Below are 17,443 nucleotides of genomic sequence, written 5' to 3'. Positions count from 1 at the left end.
AGGAAACATCCAACTCATCAGTAAATTCTCCTCCTTGAGGAAAAAACTACCCAACAACTTTCAGCATTTGCCTTTGAGTAGGGGGCAGTAATAGCATCACATAATGCTTATGAAATTTTGCTTGTGGTCTGAGAATTATTTGCGTGTACTTCTACCTTCTTGAAGAAATCTGATGGCCTTTCTCTTTGATTCTCCCAGCCTACACCAACCCTTTCTGAGCTGTCCCTGTGCCACTCAAGATTTCCATGGTAATAGAAGGGAAGGATGGAAAGGGATTCACAAAGAGCTCTCAGTGATCTTGAGAAAAGAAATACAATTTAAGCCCTTTTCTTTTGTCACTGAAATCAGTGATGATCACTTCTGTAGTATGATATGGCTGCTTCATTCATTGCCTGGGAGGACACATAAATTTCTGACAGTAGGTACACCTGAACACACAGATTTTGTATCTGTGGCCATCTATAACAGACTTTCCCTGAACAGTTTTACATCCACTGTTGATAAGAATACAACACATTTGAAAGGAGCATTTCACAGCATCCTTTGTGGGTTTGCACTGGTTTCTACGAGGACCCAGAATCCTCTGCTCTTGTCAGGGCCAATAGAGCAAGGTGATGATCATGTTGCAGGGACATTGCTATCAGGTAAAACCCCAGATACAGCCAACCCAGCAATTATCTGCCATAATTACAACAGATGCTTAAGAAAAAGGCAAGTAATTGTCACTGAAGAGACCAGTACGGTTGCTATGCTTCTTTACTGCTCCAGGACACACCCTATAGCCAAGACTAAAAAGAAAAATGGAGAGTCACATCCTGTACTATCTGACTTGCTCTAACTGCTGAGATGATTGCTTTTGGTTGAAAGGAGAAGGGCTGAGCTGAGGTTAGATCAAACCAAAACAACTACCTGATTCAGTCTTCTGATGCAAAAATAATGAAAAGCAATTTGGTCTCAAGTCGGCCTCATGAAATCATTACCTGCTGTGTGCGTTTGATGATGTGATACATTGATTAAGACAACACTGTTATTAACTCATTGATTTACTGCTTCAGTTTCCATTGTGACCTTGATTTGATCACTGCTTGATTTATTAATGACCAATTTGAAAGCAACAGTGTGTTCACTAATAACGTTTATTAGTGTGTTCATTTATTTTAAGTGTCTGCTTGCTTACTCCTTCTAATAAGAGCACTCGTAAAGCTTGAGTTCATCCCAAGCTTTTTTTTTCCTGGTTAGAACAGGAAACATCCACTGATCTACCTGAGAGCTGTTTGCTTCTCTCAAACTGAAAGTTTAATCTTTCACTCGTATTTCAAAACACACCAAATAAAGAAAAACAATCCTTCCTGATTGAATTTGTTCATGAAAAGTTTTGTCCTAAAGGCATATTTACCACCGAGTAATAAATCCTGTGACCATCCCAACAGATCATTTCCTGGATCAACTGCAATATTCAAGCAAAACCCCAGATAATATAGCTACTCTGGCTTTATATAAGAGCCACAGTGTTATATAACCCTTACCATTCTGTGATGCTCTTGTGCGCTCTAATGACAGAGGTCTCAATATCGATCGGATGGTACCTCATCCCTCGTAACTCCATGGCTTCATCTAATGCACCCACCACATAAAGTGCATCATGGCGTTCTGGTTGTAAGGGAAAAAAAAGTAAAAATTAATGACTCTGTTCTCCAGAACATCAAATTACAAAAACAATCACATTAATAATCAAGGAAAACACATATAGCAGAAATCGTCCATGAATTTCTGATCCCCCTAACTGATTTTCAAATGTAGAAACACTACTGACATCTGAAGAAGAGAAAGAAGATGTAAGTCTTTACCCACGTCCAGTGGGACAAGTTCCTTTTGTCCCAAAGGTGGATGTAACAAAAAAACCATTCTTTTTTCAAGGCAAACTTCTAAACAGACAACAGACTCTTTGTTTCTCTTTGTTTTCAAAGATTTCACCCTAACATTATGCAATACGTTGTTCCAGTAGCATTGAGAAGGTCAGTACTGGTGCATTAAGTTGCACTACAGAAGTGTTCATCAATTAGAAATAAGTGCAGCACGTTAGACAGCAAATTGCTCATTAAGACAAATGACAAGTTTTGAAGAGTAATCCTCTTGTAATATGAATTTTTATTGACTAAAGAAATAAATGAGGCTGAAATGAGGCTTTTTAAAAGATAGCAGGCTGATTAGTAAAGAATGTTTGCTAATAGACTTAAAAGCAGATAACTGGTTCTTTTTATATTAACTCGGAGAGTTGCATGGTGGTAATCACAAATCATAGAATCATAGAATGGCTTGGGCTGAAAGGAACCTTAAAGATCATCCAGTCCCACCATGGGCTCATCGCTGCTCATCAGATCAGGCTGCCCAGGGTCCCATGCAATCTGGCCTTGAATTACCTCCAAGGATGAAGCGTCCATAATTCCTCCGGACAACCTGTTGCGCTGCCTCGCCACCCTCTGAACAAAGGATTTCTTCCTAACCCCTAACCTAAATTTCCACTCTTTTAAGTTTAAAGCCATTTTCCCTTCTCCTGACATTACTAGACTGTGCAATCTTGCTCTTTGTTTTATTTTTGGATTGTCTTAACATGGCGTTTTTGCAGTTCTAATAGATTCACTGACAGAACCAGCCGGACAACATAGGCCAGGAGACACCGCCAGCATAATCTGAACTACATGCACAGACCCTTGGCAGACAAGAAGAAACCCCTTACCTCCATTTGCATCTGTAAGCTCTGTTCTTCGCAGGAACCCCAGATAGCCAGTCCGAGCCCAAATAGTTTGTGTGTCTCCAAAGCTGAGTCTCGAATTAAAATGATCTGATTGCAAAGATTCATCTCCATATATGGTAAAGTACCCACTGGCGTTGTGAGTGCTGTGAACCCATATCTAAGTTAAAAGCAATTATACTGGTATTAATTAAAGCAGCTTTGCAGAATGAAGCATTATTGAAAATTCTTGATGCAAATATTTTCAGTCATAGCTAGATAATACATGTAACACGAAATAGTGCCTTTTATCACTGTTCCTGACCCACTTGTAGGCACAGTCAAGACCTAAATCTGACCTCACTTAGCACAGAGCTAAGCTGTGCTAGTCCATGGGAATGCAGGAGTCACATTGTGGGGAAACTCCCTGTAGCGTTCCAGCCCCAGGTCAGCCCCAGACCCACACGGACCCCTGCAATTATCATTGCTATGAGCTCTGCTTGGGCTATGGCAATTCTCAGATGCTGTTGTAGGCATACTGCTCTTCCATAGTCCCCCTCAGTCTGGTTCAGAGTATTCGATCCAGCTGGACATTGTCCATGCACACAAGACAGACAGATACCTCCCACAGCACCAGTATTGTGGGAAAGGCTACAACATTAGAAATGCAGTTTACATTATTTTAAAGGGAGAGGCCAGGGACCTTCACATGTGGAGAAGGATTCATTTCAGCTAACTCAAGACATCGTGGAAATATTCACAATTTCAGTGATGAAATCTTAAAAATGAATCTCACAAATCCGACTGCAATCTTAATTATGACTAAGCAAATCCCTCATTTTGTTAATTAGATCTTTTAATTGCACTTTGAAAATAACATTTTAAGTTTTTTTCGCTCTCTAGAAACTTAAAAATAAATTGGAAAAACACATAGCCTTGCTCAGCTCAGCTAATGAGAGTACTTCAGTGCACTGAAGCACAATGACTATAAGGAGGATAACACTGAAACCCCTCTAGCTGAAATTAGACTAATCAATAAAGTTATTTTTTCCATTAAAGTTTTCATTGGAATTACTCAAGCGCCAAGTAGAAAATGTAGTTAGAGAAAGCAGATTGTTTTCAAATTATTTAATAGACTTGAGCTATTATTAGCATTTATCAAGTATGCCGATAACATTTTAATAAAGATACAAATATCACGCTATGCACTTCATACACAATTAAGGTCTGCATCATTCAAGTTGTTTTAACCTTGCATTTACTCAGATGTATGATAGGAAACCAATGGCAAACATTTCCATAGCTTTATCCCTGAGATTCAGTTCCAAGTATGCAAAGGTGAAGTTTTCATGACTCACCTCACCAAGATGAGAATCTCCTAAGGGTCCCTTTGTTTCTGGATTAGCAATAATGATACGTACTCCAGGCAGGATCTATTGAAAGAACACATGAAGCAATGAGGATGTAGGTCCTAACACTACCATAAGCTGAATATTCTTGCCCCCCAAAACCTTCAAAACAAACCATAAGCCATCCTTAAAGAGCTGAAGTAGACATACTGAATAAAAAACTGAAACAGTCAATTGATGCAATAAATCTAGATATCTGGGAAATGCTAAAAAAAAAAACCCTTATCTTTGTAAAAGCTGCTCCATCACTGAAAACTTGTCAGAAATCAAATATTGATCTACAAAATGAACGGATATAAAAAATCCCCCCAACAAAAATCCTACCAAACAGCCCCAAGTCTCTTTGACAGTACATACCAGAATGGAAAAAACCCACCCTATTCACATGAAAGCCTGATCTGAAGCAAAGAGGGAACCCTACAGGCAGCATGTAATCTCTTAAGAACAAGACCTTTGACAGTGACTCCATGTAACGGGCGCTGCAGAGGTGGACAGATGCTAAAACCTAAAATAGCACACGGAGCATCCTCTGACATGAACGCTTGCAAAGATATAATTAGACAGCTTTAGATGAGCACAGAGATTGCTAAGGGCAGCCTGTGAGCGGGGTGAGTAGTGAATCAGGTCCTGATGCTGGGACTCCAGCAGCAAAGAGAGGCCTGCACAGCTGGTAAAGCCTTTCGGAGTGCTGCATTTGCTTGAAAAATGAACAGAAATGGAAACACACTGAAAATATTTACTACAAAGGAGATGTTTAAAACTTCTATCAGCACTTACTTTTCCTGACTCCATGAGGGGCAGACTATGCGGAGATCCTCTTTCCACTAAACGAACTCTGTAAAATACATGTGAAAATAATACGGATAGTAGATGGTTGTGTTTATTTGCTTTCCGCTGACATTCATTTCTAAAGGGAATGGCTGATGGTCACAGAGGTTAATGCTATTTTTGGAACAGATGAAGCTTATATTCTCTAGAACATTCTGAGGCCCAACATTTAACTTTTGGCAAAGCTTACAGCTTAGAAAATAATGAAAAGAAGATGGCTACAAACATTTTCTTAAACACTAAATTCTTCCAATGTAACCGGTACCTTTTATTTATTTTGATTGACTTTTGTAACTGGAATTCCAAGCACAAAATTACTCCCAACAAAAGGGATCTAAAACACTGATTTTCCATAAGAGCGTCGTAAATGTCAGGGCGCAGAAACAAAAGCATGTGAGCTGAGTGAGCAACCACATTCTGTGAGCGGGTAATGGTTGAAATCAAAGTCATCCCTAAATAGCCCATAACCACAACTCAGACGGAAATCTGCCTTAGCAATCGTTTGATTCTTTTCAGTGGACGTTTGATAAACATTTTAGTAACAAAAAAACAAAATCATTGAATGAAGAATGCATTTACTGGTGGGGTCAGACCGTTATGAGCGTGGCACTCTGGTCTGCTCTCTTCCTTTCTTAGGTAACTCATTGTCCCACTGAAGGAACAGCCATGGCTGCCCTCCTGGAGAAGCAAGATGGAAGGAAATTTCCCATCTAACAGCCGAAAGAGACTGCAAAGTCCTAAAATGGCTGACCAGTACAGCCAGTAGATGGGGAAGAGATTTCGGGTAACAAATAGGCATTTCTGAATCCTAACTAAGCAAGATACCTTAACAGCTGTAGCAGAACCACGAAAAGCTTAAAACTTCCCACTCTTTCAAATTTTCATAACCCACACAACTGATCTAAATCTGTTCTTCCACCAAGCCAGCAGTTCTTACCCCTCTCCTTCCATCAACTGCCCCATTATAAAGAAAAAATCCCTGAGACTATAAAAAAAATAATCTCGTAAAAGAAATGTTGACACAAGAGACGGCACAGGGAGGCATAACGAGGTGTGGGGAGAACTGGATCCAGTTAAAGTGATCACAGGACTGCAGTCAGTTAGGAGCTGTCATGAGAGATCTTTTCTGGACCATTCTGACACCTTTTTATATGTGAGGCACTGCAGAGCTCAGTCTGGGGAGGGAGGGATGAGACACAGAGATCTCAGCTAAAGGTCCCTTGGGGAAGAACAAAGCTTTGGCAATTTCAAGCCCCTACACATCAAAGGAGATCTTCCCTTCTTTTTGTACTATTTCTCTGCTCTAGAAGTTATCTATAAAAGCTGGGACTGTTGAGGTCAAGGCAGAAACAGTGAATAGAGATTCCTCTGCAGTGCTGGGTAGTCTCCCAGCCTTGATGGATGGGGCAGGGCTGAGCCCTGAGGCACAGTACAGCAGTGCGAGCAGCCTCTCACACTAAAATCAAGAGATGCAACCCAAGTTCCCAGCAATTTCAGAACTCTGTTCCACGCAATTTTAATTTATTGCCCTCTTATGCCTATGGAGGGTTACAGGCATGCATGTGCACACACACTCATGTTGCCTGTGACAGCTGAAAAGCAGCAGGGCCACCGCCACAAAAGCACTGAAGCTGCAGTATCCAGCTGTCCCATCAGTGATACAGATGTGGGGCAACAGAACCTCAGGAGCTTCACTGTATGGAGTACATGTATGACTAAGGTCATGCTGCCCCATAACAGAGATGTCTGCATAGGACACTCCTGCACTGCTGTTCTAACAGCAAGTCAAAGCAGACATATTTATCAGTATGCAGCAAGAGGTTTAAAAATAACTCTGTGCATGTTGAGAAAAGAAAATCAAATGTTGCAAGGAGCAGTTGTTAATTAATGCCTCTATCTCTGCCTTTTTATACGTGACTCTCTTCTGTACAATCTGTGTAAGTTTAGAAATAGAAGATGCTTTTAAAGTGAGCTCGGAGCTGACGTGCCTGATTCTCGATGCACATCTGCAGACAGGTAGCTGCTCTCAGGAGAACTGGTCAATGTCTCACACCCACGGGATCTCCTCCAGCAGCGACTTTCTTCGATCATTTACCAACATTTGTCAAGTAGGTTTGATTTTTAAAAATAAGACTACTTAAACAAAACCTCCAGCCATGTATAAAGGTGAGAAAGTTGGCGTGACAAAAGGCAGCGAGTTCTTCTTTGAATCTGAGATTGGTATGAAAATAATTCCGTTTTGATATAAAATCACTCTGGGCCAGGAAAAGTGTATGGTCAGAGCTGTTCAATTCTGTGAGGATTCCACTGCTCTTTGCTCCCTTTCGGCTTTAAAACACGTCTCAGCAATGCTGCTGAATTCCATGCCTAGCAAGAACTGCACATAGTAAAGCTCAGAAATCATATAAAATAAAGAAATATATTAAATAGTCGGTGAAGTGACTACTGGAAATGAATTAACATTCATAATTCTGACCACCTCCTTCTCCCGTCCTTTCAGCAGCTGTGCCTCCTGCCTTGCTGTTAGTACTAGCACATTCTTCAAGCTCCCTTCTCTGTTTATTTCCTTTCATCTCCTCTGAGTTTTAGCACATGAAGATCCAGAAGGCGCAATTTCTCAGTTTCCCATTCTGTTATAACTCCCCCACAACGTGCTTTCCTCCTCACATCCCTACAGAAATATCACAGCAGTGCACTAAACATAGCAACTCTGCGTTTCAGGGAGGTTTTCTGCTCGAGCCTTGTTAGCGCTCAGATACTGAGCCTCTATGTGAAAAACTTTTGGCTGAGCTCACAATGCATGTGGGACCATGCCATTAAACCTCTAACATCTCTGAAATAATAAGCTATTTTGCCACTGAGATATTAAAAAAAGAGAAATAGAAGTGCAACATTAGATTCCGATGTTACCATCTCCTGTGTGCATACTTAATTTTAAGTGCATAATAGTCTTACTAACTCTACAGGGACTAGTACTGCGAATAAATTATGGACATTATGCAATAAGTTTTAAATGAGTTTTACTCCGTCTCATCATAAAATAGTTCCTGCTGCTCCCCCAGGAGATTTCCATTTTCCACTGAGAAACGCAGGCAGCAGACATGGCTGAGACCTCGTGCACCTTCCATTCCATACAGCGAGCAGAGCCCAGGGAGCATCACAGCTGTGATAAACGCTGAGAAATTCCAGCCCTGAGTCACACCGCTGATACTGGCCGGGGACTCACAGCTCCTTCCAACCATGGTTCTCAAAGTAGGAATTTCACAAATAATCATAACGTGCTCCCAGGCATCAGAGCTGCAGGAAGGGCAAGGGCCATTTCTTTGCAGCATTTCTTCATTGGGAGGGAAAAAGGGTCTCTCACAAAGTGAGCATACAGCCCTCCTGCTGCCTCCAGTTCATGCTTGGAAGAGCAGAGGAGAGTATGACAGTAGTGCCAGGCTGGGCAGAGAGCCTGGAAATCAAGTGGGTGGGATCAAAGTGTTGCCCTTGGGTGTGAAAGCTATTTTTGCGCCTACTGGTGGTTTCCAGCCAAGCTGAGAAGGAAAACAAAAATGAGTGACCGAATGCAGGGAAAACACAGAGCTTCTCTTCCAGCAAAACATCTCACTGAGGAGGAGAAGCAGAAGATGTTTAGGAACCCTTGTGCTGTTACAAAGCTATTAGCAATGATGACGCACAATGAACCTGCAGTATTTATATGGCAGGGCATGGGAGAGTATAACTTTTAACATTTTCTTCTTTGGCTCCAAAGAATCAGCCTTTTTTTTTCTTAAGAAAAGATTTTGAACTGGTGCTCTGCCGTTGAGAAAGGTGCTTACATTTCAAAGCCTGCCTAATGGGATTTAATAGGAAACTTAGTCAAAACAACAGTAAAGGCTTAAGTTCTTTTTCTCATTACTATTTAATACACCGGATGGATGGGATTTTATCTCCCTCAAATCAAATTCTTTTGACAGAAAAGCAGGACTGAAGTCTGACTTCAGAATGAAAGCTGACAACCTACAGCCAACCGGTGCTGTACTGAGTAGTGACGGGGATGCTGAAATACAATACCAGTGCCTTTCTGCCCAACTGCTCACATGAAGTTGCAGATGACGCTGAAGTTCCTTTTTCAATCTGGTGACAAAAGCTCCAAAATGTATTCCACAGTTGGCCGGTATTCTCACTAATCAATGAGTTTGTCAGCAGGGCTATTACGTATTGTTTGGGGAATCTGAAGGGCCTGGAACGTGCAGGGTGGTAGTAACTGATGTTACAATGCCAAAATTGGGAAAGCCTTCAAACACAGCTGTGTTGTTGCACTGGGAAAGACTTTGGGCTCTGTGATTCTAATAGAGATGGAAAGAAGCTATTAGGTCATTCCAGCCCCACTCCCTGCCAAAAAGAGGCTACTCCCTGCAGTGCACGTTGAGTGCTTGGTCTACTCCTGTTACAGCATTTCAAATGATGGGGCTTCTTCTACTTCCCTTCAGAATTAATTTCTCAACTGAATGAACTTCATAGTCTTTTTACAGTCCTTTTTGGCAGGAATTTTTCTTAGCTTCCTCTTATTATTTCTAAGCAGCTTCCCGCGTAAAATTCAAAAATGTTTCCCCTTTTCTTGCTGAACAGATTCCAGGTAAAGACTTTGGCTCTACCCTAACACATGGCTAATTCCCACCTCCAACTTTTATCTTGCCTTTACAGCCATTTTCACAAGTTGAGACTCATCCTTCCTCCCCACCCCCATGCCAGTGTGCCAAGCATCCTCTGCTGTCAGCCAGGTTGTGCACCAAAGCATCTTCCAACATAGAGCTTCCATTCCCTGTCTCCCCTACTGACCCTTTTCCATCATGCTTCCTCCTACTTGGAACTCTGCAGTCACACCAGCATGGAAGCCCACCTTTTTCACTTCTTCAATGTTACCTATTCTGTTAGGATGGCACGTTTTTCAGTAGCTGATTTTTCATGCTTGAAAAACTTCAGCAACAAAAGCTAAAGGAAATCAGATACAGTATGAATTAAGTACTGCTGCCATGCAGTGAAAATACACTGTAAATATACAAATATCAACATATAACCCCTAAGTCCTCTCTTTAGCCAAAACCTTTCTGTGGCAAGAAGATATGATGGGAAACCTTGGTCCCATTTCAGCCTTACAATTTCTTGCTGATTATCATCTTACATTACAGGTTGAGATTGTGGGGAAAAAGAGGATATTTTCTTATCATGTAAGAAACATGTTTGGAAAACTGTTCTGTATTAAGCTGGAACAAAGAGGGGAAAAATGAACATGCAGACTGAAAAAAATGCTGCAGGTCGGACAAAGAGGTTCTATCTACTTTATTTACTTTTCAACTGTAATTTCATTAACTCTCCAAACTAAAAATATTTTCAACACCATCAAGAGCAAAAATTAGAAAGTTAAATTAGGGCGTTTTGACCATTTAATCTGTTTTCTTAAGCTGTGAAGATCTGTCAAACTTGACTCTCCATCGCCTTTCCTGGTGATAAAAAACTCCACTTATTTCCTTGCAAATCTTAACCAGAATCTAATTTAAAGGCATTTAATGTCTGTGGCATGTACCTCTGTGTAGCTATGTCCTATAAACCGGTGACTTCCCAGTTCTGACTGAAACAGCCAGGAACTTTCTAATGTCATCAGCCAACACCATCAATTATATCTCTCAGAAATATACCACTACTGAAGAAACCTTTCAAAGCTCAAAACTTCCAGGACATCTTCTCTTTACTCAAACTGTAAGGAATCTGCACATAAACTATTCTGGAATTCACAACTCAATTTGCTCATTGTACCTTAAAATGGAAATAAGGATCAACAAGATCATTTGATACTTTCCTGCTCAACCTACAGTAGGGGAACCTGCTTTTAGTGGGGGAGTTGAACTCGATGATCTCCAGAGGTTCTTTCCAACCCCTACGTTTCTATGATTCTATGACAAGTTTCAAGATGAAGTTCCCAGTTGAAACTGCCAGGAAATGGCACAGCTGAGCACTTTGGCTGAAGGGAAAATCTAGATGATGAAGAAGACTTTCTGCACACCATCCCGGTTACTTCAAAGCAGTTTTCTTCCCACCACATGACAAATTGAACAGATAAAAACAACTGAGACTGAAAATGGGACTTTTTGGATTGAAACAAACTGTAGACAACAAATGAACAACCATGACATCTACTGAATGTCTAGGACATATTTCAATCCTGCTAATTCCATTACCAATAAGTTCAGTTAAAGAATTAGCACTAAATCACTTCCTTTAATGCAAAGACTTGCTTCACTATGAATCTAAATTATATTCCATGCCCCAGATTCCCTGAGGTCAAAGGCAAACAGCTTCCTATCCGGCAGAAGAGGTTACACAAGGGTTTGAGATGATGCAGAAAGTTGCAAAGGGATAAAAATGAGGCAGGAACTCGGTGTTCAGGAAATGGATATTCAAAGCTTCAGAGAATTAAAAAAAGGAATTTTCTCATAAATAGCTATGGGCAAATGTAAAAATAAATCCCATTTTTACTTCTGTTTTCCCCTTTAAAGTATGCACAGTGTTCAGCTTTCATTGTATGTGCAACACATTCACCACATTCCATTTGTTAAACCCTGCGTAAAGTCTAATACACGACTACTTCAAGTGGTCTGGGACTTCAGAGAACCCAGTCTGCCCCCGGCCCTATCTTACACCTGCCATGTCCTGTCAGACACAGCATCTCATTTCTCTGAGCTTCAGGTTTGTATCTGCAAAAACAGGCATTGTGTTGCTTTCAGCCTTCAGCTTTTTATCTAGATTACAAACCTCCCAGGACACATTGTTTATTGCTAATTGTTTTTACAGCACTTTTCATAACCACAGTTGTGAGCTGATGACTCTGTTTAATATAACATGCTTTTTCTATTTTGTAATCCCTTACCTTCCCTGTTCTAATTGAGAAAAAGCGACTCCACACCTAGCCAAAACTTTCATCATAATGAATTTGAAACCTGAAAACTGTATAGAACTACCATCAGGTCCTCCATGGTAAACCTCCTTATAGTGCTACAAGCAAAATCCACATCACCAGCTGATGCATGGAGCAGGTACCCTGCATTATTGGAGAGGAACTTACTGGAGGAGTTCCCCCTCCTTACCAACCACCAGAGCCATTGCCTGTGCACAGAGAAGTTCAGCGTACGAACACTGATTTAGTGGAATTAAAACCACAGACAGACTGAAAGAAGAAAGAAAGGCTTTGCTGAAAAAAAAATGCTCAGTAGTGCTGCAAAGTCCTGATGCGTCAAGTCACTGTGAAGGGACCATCCTTGTCTCAGGAGATCTATGGGGAACCCTGGCTGAGCGTCAAACATCCCTTCACATAAATAAGCTCATCTTCTGCAAACAGATGCTTAACAGTATGTAGAAATTTCAGGAGAATATGCAAGGCTGGAAGCAGTGTATTAAGAGCCACTGAATATAACTACGTGAAAGAATACTGCATCTCTAACAAGGGATCCTTATATAAATATAGGATGTTTTTACAGTTTTTCTGAGCTCTTCTTCCCACACTCGAATTATTCAGAATTCACACAGCCACAGACTGCTGACAACCTGAGCCCAATGAGTGCCTGAGGCTGGCGGACTGCAGCGGGTCACGGAGGTGGGAGCCCATTTCCCACGGGTAGCTCCCATCACCCACTGCTGAATTATTCATGGCAAGTAACTGTCAGTGAGTGGGAGAGCAAAGGCTCCGTCCTCCTGTGAAGGATGGCAAGGGGAAAGGAGAAAGAAAACATAGATGGAACGCACTTAAGGAGATATATCTCTTATATACATCTCTTAGAGCACATGGCAGTGAGGTCTGCAGAACTTATACTGGCTTGCTCCAAACTTCACAAGTGTTCGTTACATATTTTCACATGTTTTTTCCTCAACTACTGAAGCAGCCTCTACTTACTGTTTAGTCCTCCATTAGTATATATAAAAAAATGAGGAAAACAAAGCAAAATAGACTGCTGAATACACTGTCTTTAAAAATCAAACATGTAACACGTTATCTCTAAAGGAAATAGAAGAATGAAAATTCCTTTTTCTTTCCATTATGCAGACTTCCCCACAGCTGTATGGTTAGACTCATGGCAACTGTATGGTCAGACTGGTGGCAGAGAGAAAGAGAAAATGGAAGAATTCTTTAACAGCCTTCCACAGAATGGTGACCTGCCACCTTGCTGTACCAACTCCCAGCTCTGTAAGGAACAAGGACACCAACAGAAGCTCAGTAAGCTGAAATTGGGAATCAGTTTCCCAATAAATAAAATGTTGGTGTGTTTTAATAAGCTGGGATGTTATTTGAAAGCTAACAAATGGTTTTCAAAAACAAAACTTGACCCATTTTCCATCTAGTTCTATTATTAATGTCTGAAGAATGGCACTGAAACGGCACTTGCAAACAATGAAGTAAATGTACAACTGCAGTCCAACAGTCTGGAAAGCTAAGGTTTCTGCCCTCCCTTTGTCTTGGTACAGGTGACAGTATTCCCTAACTATAACTGGAATTTCTCAATTTATAGTTAAGGTATAAACCACATCTTCTTTCAAAAACTACCACTTGATCCAGCTCTTATTGCCCTATTCCACTAAACTCAACATTATATTTCTTTGATGAAGCCTTTATAAAATTAAAACAGACTTGTTTCAAGGGAGGAAATACCTGCAGGGCTAGAAATCCATCCCTAGAAAGCGCAGAAATTGCTTTGTAAGAGCTTTGTTCCCCACTTAACTCAGTAAGTCCATCTCACTAGGACAAGAGTGGGTGGGTTTCCATCTGAAAGTTATGGGATGTTTGTTCATTTCTCCTGCCATACAACAGAATTTGGTTTATGCCTGGAAACATACGACATCTTTAAAAGCCCTTAAAATTGGTATATTTACAATTTTTGTTACAACCCTGGATCTTTTCATATAAACAGTTCCGCCCCTTAGAGGGTGTTTAAACAGTTTGCTCCCCTTCAGCAACCCAGGTCATCAGCTGTTCTCCAAATCACAGCAGATGCTGAGCATGGCTCTTGGCTCATCCCCTCTGCAGGCAGCAACCCTTCCCCCAGGGCAGGCACACCAGGACTTCACCTCCAAGTCAGAAGTTGATGTTTTTATATTAAAAATTCATCATCTAGAATGAACTCCTCTTTTTGTGAGATTTGTTTGCCATAGATCAGAAATAGTGCCAATGGGATTTGGGGGACAGAAACAAAATATAATGTCGCTAAAAGGCTAAGGCTGGATTTTTGCCTATGGGAACATGAAGGAAGGTTTTGCCAGTACTGTAACAGCTTAAGCTTGTTGATGAGATTCTACAAGATGAGAATGGGTGAAATACCTAAATCCATACACTTCTTCGGCAAAGAATCCCCCAAACCAAACTGCATCACAACTTAGCCTAATTAAAACTTAGCCTAATTAAAACTTAGCGGGCGTCAGGCTTGATTTTAAGGACCTCAACCCTTTCTCCTCTTAGAGCAGAGTTAACTTCTCTGTTGACTTTATAGGGGTGAAAGGCTTTTCATTCTTCCAATAAAATCTGTCCCTGTGATAGCAGAAAAACAACCAGACAGCAAAGGACAGCCTAAAAAAAAAGTGCACAGAAAATGTGTGAAACTTGGAAGTAAAGCAACCTGTGCCAGATGATCCTCAGAGCTCAGAATGACTACAGCAGCACTGCTGGAGGTGGCACCCGACACAGTGCAATTTGTAGAAGAACTTACTGCTTAAATGCACTGGTGCTATTTTGAGGCTGGTGATTTGTCAGGTCAGTGTTTGGAACAGCTCCCCAGGTGGGTACCCAGCACTTCCAAACTCAACAAAATCCACACACTGCACCTACTGAATCTCACTGTAAAGCAAAAAGTGACTGTGTGACCAAGGGGACAATAATATATTCATATTATCCCTTCAGAATCCCACACAGAGTGAATTATTGAAAACTGACATATTCTGTAGCCTACAAATGGATTCTGTGCACTGTAACCTACTACAAGAGTGGGAAAAAGCACTACTCCCAGAGCATGAGGGAACAGTTATCAACATTTCTCTTTAGCAACCACTGGCAAACTGCTTTCAAGTACGGTTAATCAATTAACGCTTCACAAAAGGTAACTATTTTATTGTCACTTATCATTAGCATGTCTCTTTCTGACATGTTTCCCCCCAGTCCATTTTCTCCACTACGTGTCCATAAAACATTATCCTCCACACCGTGACTGTGCTGCAGCGTACTGCTGTGCCTGTAGCTTAGATAATAATTTAGCTAAGTAGTTCTTTTGTCTGGCAACCCTGCAATAAGAGTATTTTTCAAGGCAGATGGAAAAGAAGTGTTCAAGAACCAGAAAAAACTCCCGTGGTTTTGTTGCTTGGTATTACTCAAGAAAATGTACACACAATGTGAAAGTTTCAATAAAATACGGCGCAGAATGATAAACTATTGACAGCCAGGATAAAAGGCCATTTTTCTTTTCCCGCATGATGTCTGAACTGCTGGAATATATTAAACTGAAGGCAAAGCCTTCGCTGGTTCTTTTTGACAGAGTCTGCATTTGAGACTGGGTTCACTGTATAAACAATCTATTACAATAAAACCTACGTAACTGTTTTCGCATCTCTCTGAAACTCTATCGCCATTCTCTTCTTTTCCTGGGGAATGGAACTCCAATCTTCCACTCTCGTTCTCATTCCCTTTACCACTGCCAAGGGAACAACGTTTCCCAATGTGGCTAATAAAGTTCAGAGCTCCCTGAACAGCCCAGAAGTCCAGAAAAATCAGATTTAGCACAACATAGAAATAGCTTCCTAGGAAATCAAGTCTGCTAATGGATGTAAGCATACAGAAAGACCAGTTATTTTTATTTTTGAAGAAATTCAGTAATTTACATCATACCACAGAGATGTCAGAGACCACATTAAAAGGCAAGACACCTATTTTTACATATCCACTAACTGCTTGTTTAATGAATACAGTAGGAAATGTGAATAAAATAATTCTAATGATGGAATGGGAACATTTCAATGAAAGATCTCGGATGTCAGATGATGCACCATCAGTGACTGTCAGAATAAACAACAAACCAAAATACAACCCACTGCCTCTACATCGGGATTTGGTGCCCTGTTTGGTGCCAGCTGTCTTTGCCACTGAGCCTGTGACAGACTATCCATTATCTCATTATCATATGCAGCTCAAAGGGAAATGTAGCAAGCCAGAAAAGAGTTGAATAGATTGAATTCTGATTTTATTTGACTGTACTGATAAAAAAAGAAACAAAACAACCGGGCAACCAACAAAAAAAAAAAAAACAAAAAAACCCAACAGTTTTAACCTGACAAAATTAAAATCATTTGAATTTTGGAGACTGATGGTCTGATAGTGATAGGGTAAAGGGGAACTAAAAGAAGGAATATTTAGGTTACATGTTAGGTGGAAAATTCTTTTCTGAGAGGGTGGTGAGGCACTGGTACAGGTGGCCCAAGGGATGCTGTGGATTCCACATTCATGGGGGTGTTCAAGGCAGGTTGGGTGGGGTCCTGCACAGCCTGATCTCATGGTTGGTAACCCTGCCCACAGCAGAGGTGTTGGAGCTCAATGATCTTTAAGGTCCCTTCCAACTCAAGATATTCTGTGATTCTATGAATGACAATTAAATGCAATTATTGTTCAGCTAAAGAGAATACTGGAATTAAAGACAAGATCAAAATGTAAGGATATCAGAGATAATATCCCAGGGACATTTATGGAACAGATCATCTTGAGACTGATTGCATGGCATGTGAAGGACATCTGGGGGATCAGGCTTAGCCAGCATGGGCTCACATAAGGCAGGTCCTGCTTGACCAGCCTGACCTTCTATGACTGAGTGTCTCATCTGGTGGATGAGGGAAAGCTGTTGACATAGTCTACCTAGACCTCAGCAAAGTCTTTGACACTGTTTCCCACAGCCTTCTCCTGGAAGCTGGCAGCCCGTGGCCTAGACAGGTACACTCCTTGCTGGGTAAAGAACAGGCTAGGGAGCCAGGCCCAGAGAGGGGTGGTAGATGGAGTCACATCCAGCTGGTGACCAGTCACAAGGCTCTACAGAGCAAACTGGACAGGCTGCATCACTGGGCTGAGGCCAATGGGATGAAAATTAAATGCTTGGTCCTGCAACATTTGTGGGTAGGTGGACAGCTGGACTAGATAATCTTAGAGGTCTTTTCCAACATAAGTTGGGAAAGGCTGTTAATTAAGGTTGATTCTATGATTCTATCAAATAAAACTGAGAGCAGTTTTAATTAACACTGGTTGGAAGTCTTCATTCTTGCTCATTCAGAAACAACCCAAATAGAACTTGCAGTCAAAATAACACCTGAAAATTCAGCTTGATCTCCTGAAGAACATTATAAAAGACACTTTTCCCCTGCCTATGTGAAAGGAATATTCTTGGTCTTGATGACCAAGAACAAAAAAGGGCTGCAC

General features: G+C 41.0%; 1 protein-coding gene across 3 annotated transcripts in view; it reads right to left on the bottom strand.

The window, feature by feature from the left end:
- Positions 1–17,443, bottom strand: part of DIP2C (disco interacting protein 2 homolog C) — a 272,627-nt gene that overhangs the window by 5,720 nt on the left and 249,464 nt on the right. For all 3 annotated transcript variants that reach the window (XM_072327844.1, XM_072327842.1, XM_072327843.1), the window contains 4 exons: positions 4,918–4,975; positions 4,090–4,164; positions 2,738–2,912; positions 1,527–1,650 (listed from right to left, as the gene is read on the bottom strand). In XM_072327844.1, the coding sequence (XP_072183945.1) occupies positions 1,527–1,650; positions 2,738–2,912; positions 4,090–4,164; positions 4,918–4,975 (432 nt within the window). The remainder of the gene's footprint in view (positions 1–1,526; positions 1,651–2,737; positions 2,913–4,089; positions 4,165–4,917; positions 4,976–17,443) is intronic.

This window comes from Excalfactoria chinensis, chromosome 2 (assembly GCF_039878825.1).
Source record: "Excalfactoria chinensis isolate bCotChi1 chromosome 2, bCotChi1.hap2, whole genome shotgun sequence".
NCBI classification, from domain to species: Eukaryota; Metazoa; Chordata; class Aves; order Galliformes; family Phasianidae; genus Excalfactoria; species Excalfactoria chinensis.
Note: the sequence above shows the minus strand (reverse complement) of the source record. Positions and strands in the feature narration are given on the sequence as shown.